The sequence below is a fragment of the Oncorhynchus mykiss genome, chromosome 8 (assembly GCF_057628025.1).
Source record: "Oncorhynchus mykiss isolate SJ-2025 chromosome 8, ASM5762802v1, whole genome shotgun sequence".
In the NCBI taxonomy this organism is placed as follows: domain Eukaryota; kingdom Metazoa; phylum Chordata; class Actinopteri; order Salmoniformes; family Salmonidae; genus Oncorhynchus; species Oncorhynchus mykiss.
In genome coordinates this window covers 27,133,481-27,155,924 of record NC_143029.1, presented here as the reverse complement: position 1 = coordinate 27,155,924, position 22,444 = coordinate 27,133,481, and the positions used below count along the sequence as shown (strand labels likewise).

Below are 22,444 nucleotides of genomic sequence, written 5' to 3'. Positions count from 1 at the left end.
CGCTTCAATTGGCGGACAGATAGGCTAACATTCTCCTGCAAAATGTCTTGATAAACTTGAAAATTCCCTTTTCCGTCGATGAGAGCAAGCTGTCTAGGCCCTGAGGCAGCCCAAAACCATGATGCTCCCTCCACCATACTTTACAGTTGGGATGAGGTTTTGATGTTGGTGTGCTGTGCCTCTTTTTCTCCACACATAGTGTTGTGTTTTCCTTCCAAACAACTCCACTGTAGTTTCATCTGTCCACATAATATTTTGCCAGTAGTGCTGTGGAACATCCAGGGGCACTTTTGCAAACTTCAGAGGTGCAGCAATGTTTTTTTGGACAGCAGTGGCTTCTTCCATGGTGTCCTTCCATGAACACCATTCTTGTTTGGTGTTTTGCGTATCATAGACTGGTCGTAGAGATACTTTTGTAACCCTTTCCAGCTTTATGCAAGTCAACAATTCTTAGGTCTTCTGAGATCTCTTTTGTTCGAGGCATGGTTCACATCAGGCAACGCTTCTTGTGAATGGCAAACTCAATTGTTGAGTGTTTTTTTATAGGGCAAGGCAGCTCTAACCAACATCTCCAATCTCGTTTCATTGATTGAACTCCAGGTTAGCGGACTCCAATTAGCTTTTGGAGAAGTCATTAGCCTAGGGGTTCACATACTTTTTCCAACCTACACAGTGAATGTTTAAATGATGTATTCAATATAGAGTAGAAAAATACAATAATCTGTGTGTTATTAGTTTAAGCACACTATGCCTGTCTATTGATGTGACTTAGATGAATATCAGATCAAATTTGATGACTAATTTATGCAGAAATCCAGGTAATTCCAAAGGGTTCACATACTTTTTCTTGACACTGTATGTTAACTTTGATTTTAGTTCAATGTAAATTATAGACCTTTCAAACATTGTATGCAACTTTAGAAAATCGGCAAATGACTTGATCAGAATTGGTCAAAAAAAGGTTCAAAAGTTATGCATGCCAACATAATAGGCAACAATTAATAGTAGGCAAAGTGACTGTCAGGTGAAAATGATATAAATCCTTTTACCATTGCAACATTTGATGTACAGTCACATTCACTGTGGTTGCCTGAAGAGATGCCTCATTGCAATTGGCTATTCCCCGTAACTTGCAACAATGTCAATGAGCGTCAACACGATCTTTCCTTTGCCTCAAACTACAACGATTACCAGCTGAGAAACTTTTAATGAGTTGATTTTACTCCTGACTTAGAGTTTGTCTGGGCATTGTCTGAACATCATCCTAAAACCTACTCCGAGTTGGGGCTCGGCTGGAGCGTATCGAAGAAACGGGGTAAACCGTCTCCGAAAGGGGCTCCCCCGATAGAAGCTAATCCACATAAAGTGGGAGTAACCGTCCATCTGAACACCGGCCTAAGGCCGGCCGACAGGTCCCTCCCAGGTGGATAACGAATGCCAAATCGGTCAGAAGAAATTAAACTGGCTCGACAACAGAGGGGAATCATGGAGACGCAAGATGAACCAAGCTGGGGACTGGACCCGAGAGCCAGCCCTCCCCGGGTCTAAACAACCACCAATCGGTCGCCGAAGGGATGGGCACCTTCATAGGATTAGAACCATGGTCATGAAGGACCCAGAACCCTCAAGGTGAAAGCTGTTAGTTATTTTAGTGTTAAAACAGGTTTGAACCATTTCTGAGATGTTTTTATTTGATTTATTTGACCATTTCAAAACAATACAACCACGCATGTGGATACAATACAATGTCATTAAAATCATTGAGTATGACACCAAAAAAAAATGTAAAACCTATTTCTATTATGGCCCACATGAATACAAAATACATCTCATCAATAGGGAGGAAACTGTAAAAGGAATAGCATAGATTACCATGTAACGTTCATGGAAAACAATTAAACTTCTTTTAAGCCTGTGCAGTTTTAAAGCATTTTGCCCATAAACCATTTCTTAAGGTTTCTCTTAAAACTCCCTAGTGTAGGGATATATTTTATATGGTTTGGTACACCATTCCATTCCTCTGCACCAGGGTTAAGGAAAATGCTTTTTCCTGCCATGCTCCAATAGCGCAGCAGTCTGTTATTGGCAACACTGGCTCTGGTGTGATGGCTACGAGAGTCTCTAATGAAATTAAAATAACCAGACAGGTAACTGGGGGAAAGGTCATGTACAACTTTAACAACCATCAACAGTTTGATCTGCACCACCCGGAGATCAACTGGAAGCCAGTTCAGTTCCCTGCAATGATTAGGACAAATGTGCATCCTCGGGAAGAGCTTGAGTATAATTCTCATTAGTTTGATTTGGGCCGTTTGAAGTTTGTACTTCAGAGTTTTTTTATGCCACTGAACCATGAGATACAAGCATAGTCATAGTGGCAATGAATCAGAGATGTTGCCATGGTTCTCAGAGTCTCTGTATCCACGAACTTGGCTACCCTTGCCGGGATCTTTGTTCTGGAATAAACATTCCCAATGACCTTTAGAGCCCTGGGTTCATCGGTCATGTGTTCACATCCCAAGTATGTAAGAGCATCACCGCTACACCATTACACCTGAGAAGTTGGAAAGGTTTCTCACTTTGTTTTTGGAACCAAACATGATACATTCCGTCTTGCCTTAATGCAGAGACAGTTTGTTGTCGGATAACCACTTACTGACTTTAGTCATTTCGCAGCTTAGGGTGTTTTCAACGATCTCCTTATTCTTATGTGAAACCAAGTGGGCAGAATCATCTGCATACAGGAACAGAGGGCATGAACAGGCAGAATCCATGTTATTTATGTAGAGCAAAAAAAAAAGCAAAGGCCCCAAAATGCTCCCCTGGAGGACACCACAGTTTATCTCTTTAGCATAAGACAGTGTCCCGGCTACATCCACCCTTTGGACCCTATCAGATAGGTATAACTTCACCCATAATAAGGAGTTAGTGCAAAAATCAATTGCTTTCAGTTTGTACAACAAAATATCATGGTTTACAGTATCAAATGCTTTTCTGTCAAGTATAGTAAACATGTATTGGTAGAATAAGATAAAAACCTGACTGAAGGTCATATAAAATGTCATGGTCATCATTGTACTTTATGATCTGTTCATGGAGTGATTTTTCTAAAACCTTTGACAACACACCCAAGATTGACACTGGTCTGTAGTTCCCTTGTTCAACTTTGCTTCCTTTCTTGAATAAAGGAACTCTTCGACCCGTGATACCTTTCATGTTGAATGGAAAGGTTGATGATGTGTGTTACATAAGGTCCGATACAATCAGTAGCATCACTCAGGAATCTAGCTGGGACGTTATCCAGTCCTGTGGCTTTCTGTTTGTCTAGATCTTCAAGCATCTTTGATGTTTTGTGGATACGGGTCCTGGTCATGTGAGGAAAAATACCATGATTTTCAGTAACAACAATCAAGATTGAACTTGCAGGCAAATGATCACAGGCCAGTGAGCTACATTGTTATGACTGTCCTGAAAGAAAACCTACTGCATCGTATTAATCAAAATGAGTCTTTCATCAGGTACTGCAGAACTAAATCTTTGCCACAAACCTCTGATAGCAACCCCCGACAAACATAAGACTAGAGAATGCATTGTTCTCTAAATGTATTTTAACCTAAAAAGACTTCCTACCTCTGACAGTGAACAAAGTGATCAACAAAGCCAGGATATACTTAGTGTAAGTCAGTCTTAGCCAGAGTTTGTTAAATTATTAAAATGTCATGTTAATTCAATGGTGTCTGTGTGTGTATATATCTATGTGCACTGTGTGTGAGTACTAACTATGTCAGAGCATGCATGCAAGTCTGTGTAGAAAATATGTGTACCCATATGGTCTTCGTGGGGCGGAGGGGTGTGGTGGGGTGTGAGAGAGTCAGCTCAACTATTCAACTATAATTTCTGCATGCAACCACATTTGCAGCAAACAGACGCTCTCTCTGGAACTGAACACTGTCTCACATGTGTTCTAGGGTTCCTATCTGGGCAGGGAGCCACTGGGAAGGGTTACAGGGTGGAGGAGCTCTTCCTCTGAAGTATTTTTCAGCTACGGGCAGTGGTGGACCCGTGGAATTGTTAAATTAGTACCTGCGCTGTTGTGTAATAAGCAAGCCAAATCAGACGCAAGCCAGATGTTTTGGGTGCAAGATTAATAGCGTCATGTTATGTATGGCTGGGCGATATATAGAATTCAATCCAATGTATGTTTCAGTGCGATGTTCCAAATGCCTGTATCGCAAGAATCAATATGTTTATTTTATTTTTATGTACACCTTCCCACTCACACACAGACACCAAGCCCCTCCCCCTGTCACTCACAACAACAACAATGATGAAAGATAACTGCTTGTTGTCAGAGAGGAAGACGTTTAAACTCGCTATTTACACGAGATTTGGTCCAACAGAAACGCTTGGAGACATTTTACTGTAATAGATGACAAATTAACCTTTAAAAAAATATACCTTTTTTGTCTCAACTCCCAAAATGTAGAACAGAGCAGACCCTATTAAAATGAGAGAATCAATGTTCATTGATAGTTTCAAATTAATGCTCAGTTTGTTGTGCGCAGAATCGTGGTACTGTTAGCAGCATTTCAGTGAACGTTGCATATACAGTTGAAGTCGGAAGTTTACATACACCTTAGACAAAAACATTTAAACTTACTTTTTCACAATTCCTGACATTTAATCTTAGTAAAAATTCCCTGTCTTAGGTCATTTAGGATCACCACTTTATTTTAAGAATGTCAAATGTCAGAATAATAGAGAGAATTATTGATTTCAGCTTGTATTTCTTTCATCACATTCCCAGTGGGTCAGAAGTTTACATACACTCAATTAGTATTTGGTAGCAATGCCTTTAAATTGTTTACCTTGCGTCAAACATTTCGGGTAGCCTTCCACATGCTTCCCACAATAAGTTGGGTGAATTTTGGCCCATTCCTCCTGACAGAGCTGGTGTAACTGAGTCAGGATTGTAAGGCCTCCTTGCTCGCACATGCTTTTTCAGTTCTGCCCACAAATCTTCCATAGGATTGAGGTCAGGGCTTTGTGATGGCCACTCCAGTACCTTGACTTTGTTGTCCTTAAGCCATTTTACCACAACTTTAGAAGTATGCTTGGGGTCATTGCTCATTTGGAAGACCCATTTGCGACCAAGTTTTAACTTCCTGACTGATGTCTTGAAATGTTGTTTCAATATATCCACATACATTTCATCCTTCATGATGCCATCTATTTTGTGAAGTGCACCAGTCCCTCCTGCAGCAAAGCACCCCCACAACATGATGCTGCCACCCCTGGCTTCACAGTTGGGATGGTGTTCTTCGGCTTGCAAGCCTCCTCCTTTTTCCTCCAAACATAACGATGGTCCTTACGGCCAAACAGTTCTATTTTTGTTTCATCGGACCAGAGGACATTTCTCCAAAAAGTACGATTTTTGTCCCCATGTGAAGTTGCAAACCGTAGTCTGGCTTTTATATGGCGGGTTTGTAGCAGTGGCTGCTTCCTTGCTGAGTGGCCTTTCAGGTTATGTCGATATAGGACTTGTTTTACTGTGGATATAGATAATTTTGTACCTGTTTCCTCCAGCATCTTCACACGGTCCTTTGCTGTTGTTCTGGGATTGATTTGCACTTTTCGCACCAAAGTACATTAATCTTCAGGAGACAGAACGCGTCTCCTTCCTGAGCGGTATGACGGCTGCGTGGTCCCATGGTGTTTATACTTGCGCATTATTGTTTGTACAGATGAACATGGTCCCTTCAGCCGTTTGGAAATTCCTCCCAAGGATGAACCAGTGGAGGTCAAAACAAATCATTCTGAGGTCTTGGCTGATTTCTTTTGATTTTCCCATGATGTCAAGCAAAGAGGCCCTGAGTTTGAAGGTAGGCCTTGAAATACATCCACAGATACACCTCCAATTGACCCAAATTATGTCAATTAGCTTATCAGAAGCTTCTAAAGCCATGACATCATTTTCTGGAATTTTCCAAGCTGTTTAAAGGCACAATCAGCTTAGTGTAAGTAAACTTCTGATCCACTGGAATTGTGATACAGTGAATTATAAGTGAAATAATCTGTCTGTAAATAATTGTTGGAAAAATTACTTGTGTCATGCACAAAGTAGATGTCCTAACCGACTTGCCAAAACTATATTTTGTTAACAAGAAATGTGTGGAGTGGTTGAAAAACAATTACATTACAAATTTAGTATTATTTGCCTGTGTTACCCTGTGGAGGCAGTCACAGTAACAGGTTATACTTGTTTTAAACTAGAAGTATGTCATTTTCGGCTCTGGTCGGCTTTGCATGACATTCATATGCAAAGCCGACCAGCCAGGCCGGTTCATCTGAAGTACTAGCATAACGATAACAAGCTAGTGTAATGCTTCCCAAAGGCCATCTCCATTTCAGAGCTTTAGCTGTGTAAACAAAAACAAAAATGTCAGACAGGAACCCAAGGCTCCATTAACCAACCTCTATTTCAAGCTCACCTGACAGCACTCCCGTCAACATGCAGCTGATCAAAGACAGGACTTGGTCCGCTGAGCCTCATATATATTGTCATATTGTATAATAGTCGCTAACCCTGGACAAGGATTTGCTTCTACACTTAGACTTATGATGACTTACGACAGGCACAAATGTCCTTACCACAGTAATAAGGAAAGCGTTAAATTGCATTTAATTTCAAACAAATCCATTGATAAGATTAAAATGATAGAGGATTATAGCCTTACATATTAAGATCTATAGTTTAGGTGTGTTAACACTAGCAACACAACACATTCATCAGAGTCATCTGATCTTCATTGCGATGTGTCATGGTCATTAAACATCTTATTTATTATCGTAGGGAGAAATTATAGGGTTTACTTCCTTGGGAATACTGCTGCTGGGGGGGGGGGGGGGGGGGGGGGGGGCATTCAAAAGGTGCCTGCCATGACAGATGTCTGGCAATGGCCTTAGTGGGCTTTATGCAGACTATGTGTACAGGGCCAGAGAGTTCCCATGTTGTGTATAAACGAATGCTATGAAAGATAGCATGTTGAGGGAAACCAGAGCCAATAGAGCTTAAGTTAACTGTCATAAGGCAGGGAATAGCCAAGCTACAAGTTGATGAGTAGTGTGGGGCTGAAGGCCTCTTTAGATGACCTCACCAGATAGGCCTCTCCTACCTAGCTCCAGTAGCCTATCCTCCTAGGGCCATCAGGAAGGGGACTGTTCTGAATCAACTACCATATAGTGCTAGAGATAACAAGATACAGACAAGCCAAAAACAATGCCTGAAAAATGATCCATTTCACTCCTAGACGTACAGCAATAGACATTTGAAGAAAAATATAGCAACAAAGACTCACACTTTTACTTCTGTCACTGCTTATGTCTGTGCATTGCTACATGTCCAATTGAATTCTGACCGGATGCGTTTTGAATTCTGTGGTAGCATATAAACAAACCCATTTCTCCTGTAGTCAAATAAAATCTGTGTGGTTTTGTGTTGAGTACGGACAAAGAAGGCTCTTCGTACGATGCTTCCAGTTTCAGAATAAGATTTTGCTGCCTGGCAGTAGCTCGTTGCATAAACAAAGGAACTGCATAAACATTGCTGAGGTAGGTTTCCTTGAATCAAGGTCTAAATATATTTTAATATGACCGTTTGTTTGATTCCATTTATAAGACCAAGAAAAGACACGGGTCTAGTTGGTTGGCCTTTTAAATCCCAAATTAATCTGAGTTTAACATTAAGCATACAGTTTATGGATCTTCCAGTATTTCCCTAATATGGTATTCCTTTTGAGGTAAAGCTGTATTTCAGAAGTACAATTAGGTTACTCTCTTTCATTCCAGGGGAAGAGTCTATTTGGGTCTATAAAGGCAAAGCCTAATGATCAGTACTACTATGTTAAATGTATTTTCTCTTCACAAAACAGCACTTGTTGCGCGCACCAATACACAGGATGACACTTAAGGTAGCAATAGCATGGGATGCAACATTTTGGACATTGTAAAAGAATATACAGATTACAACGATACATTACAAGATGCGTCCATGCGACATTCATGGCTAGAGACAACAGCACGCAGCTTGCCATTTGAGGTCTAAAGATGTTCTGACCCAATCTAAAATGGGACTGGCAATGTCTCCATGCTCTGTGAGCTGCTCAGTGAAGTCGCCAGACCTGTCATTCAGAAAAGCGTCTCAGAGCCTCCACCAGGGAACACTTTAGCCTCTGGGAGAATCCCCGCATTTATTCAGCATCCGCCTACTGTCACAAAATATTAAAAAGACGCAGTAAAAGTGCAGTAAAATACATGTTCATTTTAGTTTTCCCAACCATATTAGCACAGGCTCTACGCTAGTTATAAGGCCGATGGCTACTCAATTCATATGCCCTGTGGTTCAACTTAGCGACTCAAGCGGGTCATTCTGCGAAATGAGGCCTTTTGCATCGCTTTGATATTTTAAGTAGAAAGTAGTGCACAAATATTGAATTTTAAAAGCCCTTTAAGATAGACCACGTACAACATTTCTAAACGGGCTTGTTGACCTACTTAACCTCCTCTAACCTCCAAGTTTTCACCATCATTGTAAAGCACTAGTAATATTGTTGCTTTAACAAAGTCATTTCTGGAGGTTATTCATTTCATGTGATTAGTGATTCATAAATAAAAAATAAATAAAAGTAAAAACTGTCCCTCATTTTAACGTCAACCGTGTTACATGAACTGAACTCTCGTTTTATTATGGTGAAACTATTCCTCTTTAAATATATATTTTTTAAAGAAACAAACATTTAAATAGTTAAATCAGTATAAAAGCAGGTGAGATGGTTCTATTCTTTTTGACCATTTTCTGGTGTTTTGTGGTAGAAAACTGAGCGGGTTGGGCTTAACAAGTCAACCCTGTTACCCATGGAAAGAAATGTTTTAAAAAAAATGTTTTGTTAAGAATTGCATTTAATTGCCTCTCCCTGTTGCACACAACAAGCTTCCATTCCTCCTGTCACTATTACGGTCAAACCTGTTACTTAATTTGGCACTTACTACAAGCATTTCGCTACACCCAAAAGCATTTTGCTACACTCGCATTAACATCTGCTAACCATGTGTATGTGACAAATAAAATTTGATTTGATTTGACTACAGTCATTTTTATTTATTATCTTGAAATGGGAAAACATGTTTTTTAAATTAAATTGATGTGCTCTTTATGACAGAATGTTAAAATTATAAGATTATATATATTTTTTATTCAAAGTTACACTACTCAAGAGACTCTTTGTGGAACAACCCAAATGACAAAGGACAGAATTGTTACTGTGGCCGTGGCATGCAGACTGAATTAAATTATGACAAGAGAATAGAGTGCCTCACCATCTACAATCTATCTATTTGACTCAAGGAATCAATTCAGGTTCTACAAGGATAATGACTGCTGCATTGTTATACATTAATACTATAATTAGATTTTATGAAGGGGACAATCATTCTTTTTTTATTTTTTTAGAGTCGACATACTAAACCATGTAAATACCACCCTTGCCTCTAAAGCTAAGCAGGATTGGGCCTGGCTGATCCCGAGACGGGAGACTAAATGCTGCTGGAATAGTCTCAAACAGTTTCCTTCATACCTTCTAGCCCCCTGACCAATGCCAGGGTAGTGGTCACGAGCTTGTCACTGGTCACAAGGGAAAGGACACCCGAGATAGAAGATATTCAAGACTACAGGGACAACCAACTTGGTTGCCCTCTTTATACAAGAGCAAACAATCCCCTTCATGTCTACAGTTGAGCAGAATATAAATCTGTTAAATAAGGTAATGGTATTTTATAGGTGGCCGCCAATCTCCCTGCCAGCCCTGATCTTTTAAAGCTTTTTCACTAAATTACCTCCGACCCAGACAAATTAGGGTTTATCGGGCAAGTGGATGGCTTGTGTCTATCCCCTCAGTGAAAACATAGCGACTGGAAGCCCCCTTTGTCGTCACACTCCACTTATTCAATCCAGGCTGGAGAGAGGGAGGGCAGGCCAGACAAAAACAAGCAATTAGCAGAAGGAGGAGGCCGAGACACAGGGCCTCTCAATAGGGGTCTATTGATGTGCAAAACGATCTGGTGGCGGCCTGCATAAGTGTGGCAACCATGTCAGAGGACCACATAGGCAGTGGATGGCAGATTAAATAAGTTAGAACAGACTGAAAGGATGAGAAAAGGCAGCTAAACTGAGACGAGAGGAAAATGATTGAACAACGAAAGTAGGCTAAGCTCCGAATCGCTATTCACATCATGAAGAAGTAGTCTTCTAAACCACACCCACCTTGGGGGAAGTTAACTGCCATTGGCCATCTTTGCCCATTCAACATAACTACGTAAATCTAGGCTATTACTTCTAAACAAAAACATTTTGGGGGTTCCCATATGGTTACAATGTTTTGGTTATTGCTTGAACAGTCGCTAAGATTATATTTTGTTGTGATCGTTGCAAAATACCTATTTCAGATGCAGCAGTTGTTAGCTAGAATGCTAACAATCACCGACATGGGCTTCTAGCAAAGCTAGCCAAAGAGCATTTTACTGGTTGTAGTTGAAGTGATTCATGTTTAATGCAGTTGATTGGCGACGATTACAAAAACATTATATTAAGCAGGATATTGAAACCTTTACAATCCAATTATAATCAAAAAGTAGTGTGAAACGCACTCATAAGCAACATGTAAATGTAGGCTTTTCTTTGCTTGTGGTTTATGAGAACTCCCCCGTGTTTCCCCCCAGTGGGGAAATTGTGAATAGCGACCCGGAGTATTAAACCCAAGCTAGCAACATAGCTCATTTTCAACTGTGGCCCATGTTCAGAAGATAAATCATGACAATCCTGACAATAATACCAAAAAGGAAACTCCGGTCGCTACGTACCACCAACTCGGAGAACATGCCGTCCAGCTCATCATAGCCTGGCATGGGCAGTGAAGGCTCCATGGTCTGCAGGGCGAAGTCCTCGCGTAGCTGGTAGGTGATCTCTGGGTGGTCGCTGCCACTCTGGAAGCAGCAGAAGATGAAGGAGATTCCGGCGCCACCGCCACCACCACGCTTCCGGGGTGCCATGGCTACCGCTGCTGCGGCAGAGGGTTCAGGTTTGGAGGGAGAAGGGGGTGAGGCTCTTTCTGCAACACCTGCCTCCGCTACCTCAGTGTTTCAACTCCTTTAGAGAGCCCTGTGACGGTACAAAAATGGAGAAGATGGGGTCGGTTAAACAACACAATATCTAAACAATACAACATCCCTGGCTTACACAGCATGCATTGATTATAAGTAGGGCTAGGGTTTTTTCCTGCTCTAGGCCAAATAATGCTTTCCTGTTAAGGAAAAAGCTCCTAGTTAGCAAGGGCCAGAGATTTTCTGAGCCAAATCACAGAAAAATTGCCATAATTAAAAAGGCTTTCATTGGCTTGATAGAAACCTCACACTTAAAAAGCAAATATTTAAAGAGGAGTCTGTTAATAAAAATCAAAGGGGTGGCACACTATCGCATTTCACTGGTTGTAAACGCATAGCCACTTGTATTGATTTACAACACAGGGTAAAAAGCAGATGGTCGTTGAAATCTAGACCCTCTCCCTCGGGAGCATCAGCTTTCCTTCCAGGACGTAATGATTGTGATCAATCAAATCTATTTATAAAGCCCTTCTTACATCAACTGATGTCACACAGTGCTGTACAGAAACCCAACCTAAAACCCCAAACAAACAGCAAGCAATGCAGGTGTAGAAGCACGGTGGCTAGGCAAAAACTCCCTAGAAAGGCAGGAACCTAGGAAGAAACCTAGAGAGGAACCAGGCTCTGAGGGTTGGCCAGTCCTCTTCTGGCTGTGCCGGGTGGAGATTATAACAGTACATGGCCAAGATGTTCAAATGTTCACAGATGACCAGCAGGGTCAAATAATAATAATAATCACAGTGGTCAGTGCAGTCTAGAAGTTGTTACCTTGCTATGCATGTGTAGAGGTCTAAAACAGTCAGTGAAGAGCATGAGAAACACCACAGACATATGGTTCATAAATGCATTTCAACCTCAGGCCTTCTGAGCACAGGTGCTATATAACTTAATCAAACCACAACAGCTGTTCAATGCTAATGAAAATTCTAGAGATATGGTAATATTATGCACGTAATATATGTCTATTAGTAATTTTTATGGGGGAAAAAAACAGAGACAATGTTGTGTAAGAAATATAAAATTGCATATGGTCAATTCTGTGGGAAAGTCAACTTGAGAATGCAAAAATAGTTGTTCATTTCCAAATGACACCACATTCGTAATTATTTGTTTGAGTGTATGCTTTAGTCCACCAGTTTTAGTAAGACATTTATTTGATGAATTTTGGTCATTACGGAGTAGGATGCCAAGTCTCAAATAAGGCTTTTCAGTCAATCATATTTCATGGCTTTTGGAAAGGACTCACAGAGCTTCTATTTATTTATTTATTTTTCCCCACTGTTTTTTTCCCCCCAGTGTTTGTTATGAAGTTGACATCATAATACTACATTGAACTGTCCTGAGTTTTATTGGAGAGTTCTACAGTCTTTTAGGAAAATGAAAAGTGTTTGTAAAACATAATCATTTCATCAGATTATCTTGAAACTTACTCTGTAAAGCCAACTTCCATCAAGGTTTCATATGGTTTATAATTGGCATCTTTTCATTGTCGGTCTCCTTTTTCAGCATTATGAAATAGTCACAGCCATAACGGTTGTGGATTAGATGGATACGAATGCATCGTATTGTTGGCTTCAGATGCATGTGCATGCACCGCACACTGTGTGCTTCTGAGAAATACTCTTCAGACTTTCAAAGAAGAAAATTGTTGATATCATGAAAAGTCTGTTCTAGGTAAGATTTTCTTAGAGAACACAGTATATGACTAAATGCATTTCTCACACATGGCAGTAACTTAGTGATAGATTTTTTGATAGAAAGGCGTTTATCCACAATCTGTGAATATTCCTTGATTGTGTTATTCTAAATTAAAAACACACCCAAAATATGCTGACTTCATCCATTGTCCCTAAAAGTGTATTGGCTGTGTAAGCATTTGTACAGTATATTGCCTCATTTGCATGTTTTATTGGAGTATTTCAGAAAAGGCATAATACATTTTTTTTTTTAATCTAAAATGTGTGTCTACATTCAACTGTCCGAGGTCAATTTCGATGCATGTGAAGATAAAATATGTTTTCACCCATTAGGGTACGTTGCCTTCCTGGCCTTATGCTATGTAGTATACTATTCTGGCTACCTGTAATAATGTTACCCTAAAGTACTCAGCCTTCTGCTGACATTTTTAAAACATTCCAGATGACAACTAATCGATGTTATTTTATTTTATTTCAGACTGTCACATCCATAACAAAGAGCGTGACATCAGTAACGATCGTAATAAAGTAATAATGGATATGACAATCTTTTCCTTCAAAATGGCTATGAATGTTTTAACATAAGACTTACAAACTCAAGAGTTTGCTAATAAGTTAAGTCTCCCATAAAGCTTTTTATTTTTTTTATCCAACATGCTTATATTTAGGAGCCAGATTTTTGGGGTATACACTCCCCCCAAGGGGTACTACAGACACATACGTCAACATTTTAATTTATGTTTTGTTAGTCCAATATGTGAGGAATTCAATTTGTGATTTTGCATGCAAATGTCACATCCATAACGCTGGAATCGCCAATATAGGCAAAAAATATAATTTTCTTTATACTTCCATAGTATGCCTCCCCAAGTCCTCCAGAAAGCGATACGGGTCAGCTGTCTCAGCTACAATCTATGATAGCCCTTTGAGCTTGTAACAAGTTTCACTACCACTGTGCTACTGTCTCTTGCCATACACCAGTTTAGGATCAGAGATTTTATCACAGGGCGGGCCAAGACATGGGGCAGAGGTCACCGCCTCACTCAGAGCTGCTGAAATGTGCACATTTCAGAGACGCAGTCTTATGCCAGCAGAAGATGCTGGGTAAACAACACCTGGCTATATGGGCTCAAGCCATGCCTCACATAGCCCTGTACGAACGTCTGTTTTCACATTTTCACAAAAATGTGAGCATTTCAAGCGTTGCTCTGTGGGGACATGCACCCTGTGTAGCTTTACTGGGGTGGGTTGAGCCTATATTTCAGATACATTTTCCTGTACACGCACAGATGAGATTTGCCATTAACAATTAAAGGATCACACCACCCCACAGTTCATCCAGTCAGCCAGAAAGTTCAAGTGGTGTAACACAGCAGGGTGATCCACAAGTGTAGCATTACCCAAGCAGAAGCAGGGAGTGCACACCTGTGCAGAGTGAGGGTATATAATGACAGAGGTGAGGGCGGCGGTATGGTACCTCAGCCCAGCTGCTTAGCCCGAGGGCTGCGGACAATTGTTGGAAAAACACGGTAGGGTTTCACCTCACCTCGGTGAATGTGTCAGTGTAGCCAAGATAATGAGTTTGCCAGGACAAAGCATGGGGCAAGGAAAACATTTCAAGTTGTAGAAGGTGGAGTCCTGAGTGGTAAAGTTATACACAATAGAGTAAATGTAGGGTCTCAGAGGGAATCGCCCACATTTCCTCCGAGGTGGCCAGGGCTGTCCTGGCAAAGATGCTTGACAGACTTCTGGCCACACCACAGTGGCACAGCTGAACCTCAAATCTCAGCTAATCTGACGCCGGAGAGAAATTCCCAGCTGCCTCTTCTTTAAAAAACTGTCAGACTGCGCTCAGGCCGTGTCTAGACTTCACAGTTCAAAATCAAATCAAATTTTATTTGTCACATACACATGGTTAGCAGATGTTAATGCGAGTGTAGCGAAATGCTTGTCCTTCTAGTTCCGACAATGCAGTAATAACAAGTAATCTAACTAACAATTACAAAACTACTGTCTTGTACACAGTGTAAGGGGATAAAGAATATGTACATAAGGATATATGAATGAGTGATGGTACAGAGCAGCATAGGCAAGATACAGTAGATGGTATCGAGTACAGTATGTACAAATGAGATGAGTATGTAAACAAAGTGGCATAGTATAAAGTGGCTAGTGATACATGTATTACATAAGGATACCGTCGATTATATAGAGTACAGTATATACGTATGCATATGAGATGAATAATGTAGGGTAAGTAACATTTATATAAGGTAGCATTGTTTAAAGTGGCTAGTGATATATTTACATCATTTCCCATCAATTCCCATTATTAAAGTGGCTGGAGTTGAGTCAGTGTCAGTGTGTTGGCAGCAGCCACTCAGTGTTAGTGGTGGCTGTTTAACAGTCTGATGGCCTTGAGATAGAAGCTGTTTTTCAGTCTCTCGGTCCCAGCTTTGATGCACCTGTACTGACCTCGCCTTCTGGATGATAGCGGGGTGAACAGGCAGTGGCTCGGGTGGTTGATGTCCTTGATGATCTTTATGGCCTTCCTGTGACATCGGGTGGTGTAGGTGTCCTGGAGGGCAGGTAGTTTGCCCCTGGTGATGCGTTGTGCGGACCTCACTACCCTCTGGAGAGCCTTACGGTTGAGGGCGGTGCAGTTGCCGTACCAGGCGGTGATACAGCCCGCCAGGATGCTCTCTATTGTGCATCTGTAGAAGTTTGTGAGTGCTTTTGGTGACAAGCCGAATTTCTTCAGCCTCCTGAGGTTGAAGAGGCGCTGCTGCGCCTTCTTCACGATGCTGTCTGTGTGAGTGGACCAATTCAGTTTGTCTGTGATGTGTATGCCGAGGAACTTAAAACTTGCTACCCTCTCCACTACTGTTCCATCGATGTGGATAGGGGGGTGTTCCCTCTGCTGTTTCCTGAAGTCCACAATCATCTCCTTAGTTTTGTTGACGTTGAGTGTGAGGTTATTTTCCTGACACCACACGCCGAGGGCCCTCACCTCCTCCCTGTAGGCCGTCTCGCCGTTGTTGGTAATCAAGCCTACCACTGTTGTGTAAGTCTGCCTCTTACTTCCGGCGCCGACAGAGATGGCCGCCTCGCTTCGCGTTCCTAGGAAACTATGTTGAAACTACTGTGTTATTTCTTACATTAGTACCCCAGGTCATCTTAGGTTTCATTACATACAGTCGAGAAGAACTACTGAATATAAGAGCAACGTCAACTCACCATCAGTACGACCAAGAATATGTTTTTCGCGACGCGGACCCTGTGTTCTGCCTTACAAACAGGACAACGGAGCGGATCCCATGCAGCGACCCAGTTCATGCAGCTTTAATATTCTGATCACAGAGTTCTGATCATGGAATCCCGAACGCGTCATGCATCTACACTTAAATATGTGTCCATTGTGTCCGGATTCCCTTTACCTGTGCTATATTCAAATGCCAGTATGCATTCTACAAAACGGTGGAATAGGCAAAATATGATAACACAACAACTGATGGCAGTAGCTAACTACTGTAGCTAACTAGCTAGCAAGCAACGCTAAAGGGATTGCAAAGAAGTTAGCATAACTTTGGCCAAAGAAAACATTTTTTTTTCTAAATATTAGCTAGCTGGCTAGCATTTATGAGGCCAGCAAACACATTAATCACATGTATTTCTTCCAACATTATAATGAAACCTCGGTTGCCTCGGTCCCAAAACACACATTTCTGGAAACTTGTGGGAGGAGCGCTGATGACGTCACCCACTGTATGCGCTTTTGGTAGCCAAATTGCATCCAGACAGAGAAGAAATCAGCACACAATGCATCCCTGACCGCGCCTTTTTCTTCCACGCCAAACTTGGTGCAAAGCCACGCCCACGAGTAACAGAGTTCGGAGGTTCCCTGTGACAAAGTAAATGAGTGTGAGAGAAGAAGAACGCTAGAGGGAATCCCTGTGAACAGGGAATCGGAGTTTGCTCGTGCCTGCCATGCCACGAACCAAGGGAGATGCACAGTTTCGCGGCCTCGTTTGAAATGATCTAAACAAAAGGCAAGCAACAACTGACTCTGTATTTTTTTATTTTATTTACTTTACCTTTATTTAACCAGGTAGGCTAGTTGAGAACAAGTTCTCATTTGCAACTGCGACCTGGCCAAGATAAAGCATAGCAATTCGACACATACAACAACACAGAGTTATACATGCAAAAAACAAAACATAGTCAATAATACAGTAGAACAAAAGAAAACAAAAAAAGTCTATATACAGTGAGTGCAAATGTGGTAAGATAAGGGAGTTAAGGCAATAAATAGGCCATAGTGGCAAAGTAATTACAATATAGCAATTAAACACTGGAATGGTAGATGTGCAGAAGATGAATGTACAAGTAGAGATACTGGGGTGCAAAGGAGCAAGATAAATAAATACATACTGTATGGGGATGAGGTAGGTAGATAGATGGGCTGTTTACAGATGGGCTATGTACAGGTGCAGTGATCTATGAGCTGCTATGACAGCTGGTGCTTAAAGCTAGTGAGGGAGATATGAGTCTCCAGCTTCAGATATTTTTGCAGTTTGTTCCAGTCATTGGCAGCAGAGAACTGGAAGGAAAGACGACCAAAGGAGGAATTGGCTTTGGGGATGACCAGTGAGATATACCTGCTGGAGCGCATGCTACGAGTGGGTGCCGCTATGGTGACCAGTGAGCAGAGATAAGGCGGGGCTTTACCTAGCAGAGACTTGTAGATAACCTGTAGCCAGTGGGTTTGGCAACGAGTATGAAGCGAGGGCTTTGCAATGGTGGGTAGTGTATGAGGCTTTGGTGACAAAACGGATGGCACTGTGATAGACTGCATCCAGTTTGTTGAGTAGAGTGTTGGAGGCTATTTTATAGATGACATCACCGAAGTCAAGGATCGGTAGGATGGTCAGATTTACGAGGGTATGTTTGGCAGCATGAGTGAAGGATGTTTGTTGCGATATAGGAAGCCAATTCTATAATTAATTTTGGATTGGAGATGCTTAATGTGAGTCTGGAAGGAGAGTTTACAATGTCTAACCAGACTCCTAGGTATTTGTAGTTGTCCACGTATTCTAATTCAGAGCCGTCCAGAGTAGTGATGCTGGACGGGCGAGCAGGTGTAGGCAGTGATCGGTTGAATAGCATGCATTTAGTTTTACTTGCGTTTAAGAGGAGTTGGAGGCCACGGAAGGAGAGTTGTATGGCATTGAAGCTTGTCTGGAGGTTAGTTAACACAGTGTCCAAAGAGGGGCCAGAAGTATATAGAATGGTGTCATCTGCGTAGAGGTGTACCAGAGAATCACCAGCAGCAAGAGCAACATCATTGATGTATACAGAGAAGAGAGTCGGCCTGAGAATTGAACCCTGTGGCACCCCCATAGAGACTGCCAGAGGTCCGGACAACAGGCCCTCCGATTTGACACACTGAACTCTATAAGAGAAGTAGTTGGTAAACCACAGTAATGTCTCTTATCGATGGCGGTTATGATGTATTTTAGGACCTTGAGCGTGGCTGAGGTGCACCCATGACCAGCTCTGAAACCAGATTGCATTGCGGAGAAGGTACGGTGGGATTCGAAATGGTCGGTAATCTGTTTGTTAACTTGGCTTTCGAAGACCTTAGAAAGACAGGGTAGGATAGATATAGGTCTGTAGCAGTTTTGGGTCTAGAGTGTCACCCCCTTTGAAGAGGGGAATGACAGCGGCAGCTTTCCAATCTTTGGGAATCTCAGACGATACGAAAGAGAGGTTGAACAGGCTAGTAATAGGGGTTGCAACAATAATTAATAATAATTTTAATTTTAAAAAGAGAGGGTCCAGATTGTCTAGCCTGGCTGATTTGTAGGGGTCCAGATTTTGCAGCTCTTTCAGAACATCAGCTATCTGGATTTGGGTAAAGGAGAAATGGTGGGGGCTTTGGCGGGTTGCTGTGGAGCGTGCCGGGCAGTAGGGACAGCCAGGTGGAAAGCATGGCCAGCCGTAGAGAAATGCTTATTGAAATTCTCAATTATAGTGGATTTATCGTGGTGACAGTGTTTCCTAGCCTCAGAGCAGTGGGCAGCTGGGAGGAGGTGCTCTTATTCTCCATGGACTTTACAGTGTCTCCGAACTTTTTTGAGTTAGTACTACAGGATGCAAATTTCTGTTTGAAAAAGCTAGCCTTAGCTTTCCTAACTGCCTGTGTATATTTGTTCCTAACTTCCCTGAAAAGTTGCATATCATGGGGGCTATTCGATGCTAATGCAGAACCACACAGGATGTTTTTGTGCTGGTCAAGGGCCGACAGGTCTGGAGTGAACCAATAACTATATCTATTCCTAGTTCTACATTTTTTGAACGGGGCATGCTTATTTAAGATGGTGAAGAAGGCACTTTTAAAGAATAGCCAGGCATCATCTACTGACGTGATGAGGTCAATGTCATTCCAGGATACCCCGGCCAGGTCAATTAGAAAGGCCTGCTCGCAGAAGTATTTTAGGGAGCGTTTTACAGTGATGAGGGGTGGTCGTTTGGTCGGAGACCCAATACGGATGCAGGCAATGAAGCAGTGATCGCTGAGATCTTGATTGAGGGCGAGTTAGTTAGGATGACATCTATGAGGGTGCCCGTGTTTACGGATTTGGAGTTGTACCTGGTAGGTTCATTGATAATTTGTGTGAGATTGAGGGTATCAAGCTTGGATTGTAGGATGGCCGGGGTGTTAAACATGTCCCAGTTTATGTTACCTAGTAGCACGAGCTCAGATGATAAATGGGGGGCAATCAATTCACATATGGTATCGAGGGCACAGCTGGGGACAGAGAGAGGTCTATAGCAAGCGGCAACAGTGAGAGAAAGTTGAATTTTTAGAAGTAGAAGCTCAAATTGTTTGGGTACAGACTTGGATAGTAATACAGAACTCTGCAGGTTATCTTTGCAGTAGATTGCAACAACGCCCCCTTTGGCAGTTCTATCTTGGCGGAAAATGTTATAGTTAGCGATGGAGATTCCACACTAAGCTAACGCTAGATGATGCACACTACTAGACAGCTTCAGCCCAATCGGCGTTGTAAGATAGAGATAACACTTTGATATAAATCACAGCTTACTTACCTCCAGAAAACAATGCCACTGCTATCCATTTGATCAGGCTGCCTGCAATCACTCACTAAAAAGCTACATAGTTTAATGCAACTTCATATCCAAATTCGGGAAAATGCTATGTTTTGGTGGGGATTCAGTCTCTAGCGTTCTTCCGTCTCTAGCGCACCTTTACTTCTCACAGGGAACAACCAAACTCTGACCAATCAGCACGGCTTTGAATGTTGCTAGGTTTCTCGTGGGAGTGGTTTTGCCACAAGTTTGGCGTGGGTAAAAAGGACGCTCTCTGACCTCCTGAAGTGGACAAGATGGTCAGCCAGATCTGAACTCGAGACCAGAAAGCAACTTTTTTTGCGTCTACACCTGTCTTTTCAATGTGATCTTTGCATTCTGATAGCTGAAGTCACATGTAAGTATCAAGTGTAGACATGACCTGTCTACACTTGACACTGTGATCTTTAAGTGAAAAGAGTAAGAACCTTTGCATAATGTCACATATTAGAGCACTCAGAATTTTTGTACACATTCTTAGCAGAGATTCGAACAACAACAAAAATACACAAAACATTCCTTATGTACATGTGATTGTGAATGCAAATCGGTCTCATTCAAGCAATGAGGGATGCTAAAATATTGCTGAGGGATAAGACAAAGTTCACCAATGTCGACAAGTGTTCAAACACACCCCCTCCTTTTGGGGCAGTCCACCACAGAACGACCAGCTGTGATCTAGCTGTGCATCTCTCGATACTCCAACAGGGTTGTGTGGAACATCCTGACACAGATACTGCCCAATACCAGTGGGAGAAAAGAAATCTGTTCTGGCACCACCCGAACTGTGCAAGCAGTCAAGGGTCACCATGCTTTCCTGCCCGCAGCACAGCAGCATCAAAACATGGCCAAAACATGCGGTGAACGAGCGAGAGATCTGTCAGCAGCTGTCTCTAGTCCCTGCTGGACCTCCGTGATCAAGCACTTCAATCCAGCAGCAAAAAGTGTGGCCCTGAACGATCGCTGCAAGAACAAACTGTAATTTATTGTTGAGTACAAGTGCAGTGCACAGGTGCATGTTTGAAGCAGACTCAAATCCAAATGTGAGCAAGCTGGACTCTTAAAGCCAGAGCAAAGCATCTGGAAATGATTCCTATTATCCCTTTGTATAGTCTTTGGTGCATTTAGACATTCTACCATCTCCATCCCTGTGGAAGCTATATTTGCTCCAGAGTCTTGGACTCCCGGTCCTCTTGGCTGAACTTATGACTTGTGATATTGTGGTTTGACCAAAAGGGGTGGTTTGGAGAAATGGTTTTGTGGTACCACCTCATTGGTACTGAGCAGTTCAGAAACACATCTGACAATCACACAAAAAACACAGTACTATTGAGTCTGCCAAAACAATAATCTGTGTGAGGAGACTAAGACACATAACTTGAGTAGGACAAGCTCAACGATGACAGGGCTCCAGAGTGCGACCATTTTGCGACCCTTTCACTTGACTGGGCGAGTTCGATAGGCTATAGCCTAAAGTTTTAAATATACTACACATCGAAACATAAGGAATTGTTTTTTTGTAATTTGTTATAGGTAGTCTTTTAGGGACACGCAACTCTGGCTCATTTGGCCAATATCACTAGTTTATTTTTCACATCCAGTTTTATAAACTTTATTTCCACAGGGAAAACGATCACATTCCTTAGCAAAGAGGTTCTTAAATCAACAATTTGAACAGCCCCAGAGGCACCATAACATCAAGTTGCAGGGAACTCTGTCAATCATTCCATACATGGGGTGCAAAGAAACTGAAAGCAGATTTACCTTACTCAATAGAGCTCTCTAGAGTGAGCCATCCCTGAGACCAGGTCTAGTAGTTTGTACATCTGTAGGTTAACAATGAAGTAAAGTACGATGGAGGTTTGTGCAAAAGGGCTATATTAACAAAAAGAGTGCAATGCATCTATGTACAAGACTTCAAAAGAGGCCCAGCCTACTTTCTGATACAGAAAGCAGTGATGTGTACTGAACCTGTTGCACGTAATGAAGCGTATTGCGCCATAATAAACTGCGTCCAATGGCTTCAATACAGTTGCAGCTGCATTCATATAGACCAGGGGTGTCAAACTACATTTTGCCCTAGGAGGCTGCATTCATATAGACCAGGGGTGTCAAACTACATTTTGCCCTAGGGGGCTGCATTCATATAGACCAGGGGTGTCAAACTATATTTTGCCCCAGGAGGCTGCATTCATATAGACCAGGGGTGTCACACTACATTTTGCCCCAGGGGGCTGCATTCGTTCATCAATCAGTTCTGGAAGGCCACACCGAAAATTGGTTACATTTCCTCGCCATCCAAATTTGCAAAACATAGAGAACTATCCATCGTTTTGGAATTTTATTTTCTCCCGACTGTCTAGTTTAATTCCAGTGATTAT

The 22,444-nt window shown here is 41.9% G+C and overlaps 1 protein-coding gene across 4 annotated transcripts in view; it reads right to left on the bottom strand.

The window, feature by feature from the left end:
- Positions 1 to 22,444, bottom strand: part of daam1b (dishevelled associated activator of morphogenesis 1b) — a 126,305-nt gene that overhangs the window by 53,901 nt on the left and 49,960 nt on the right. For all 4 annotated transcript variants that reach the window (XM_021612170.3, XM_036985191.2, XM_021612169.3 and 1 more), the window contains exon 2: positions 10,915 to 11,212. In XM_021612170.3, the coding sequence (XP_021467845.2) occupies positions 10,915 to 11,103 (189 nt within the window). In that variant the 5' untranslated portion in view covers positions 11,104 to 11,212. The remainder of the gene's footprint in view (positions 1 to 10,914; positions 11,213 to 22,444) is intronic.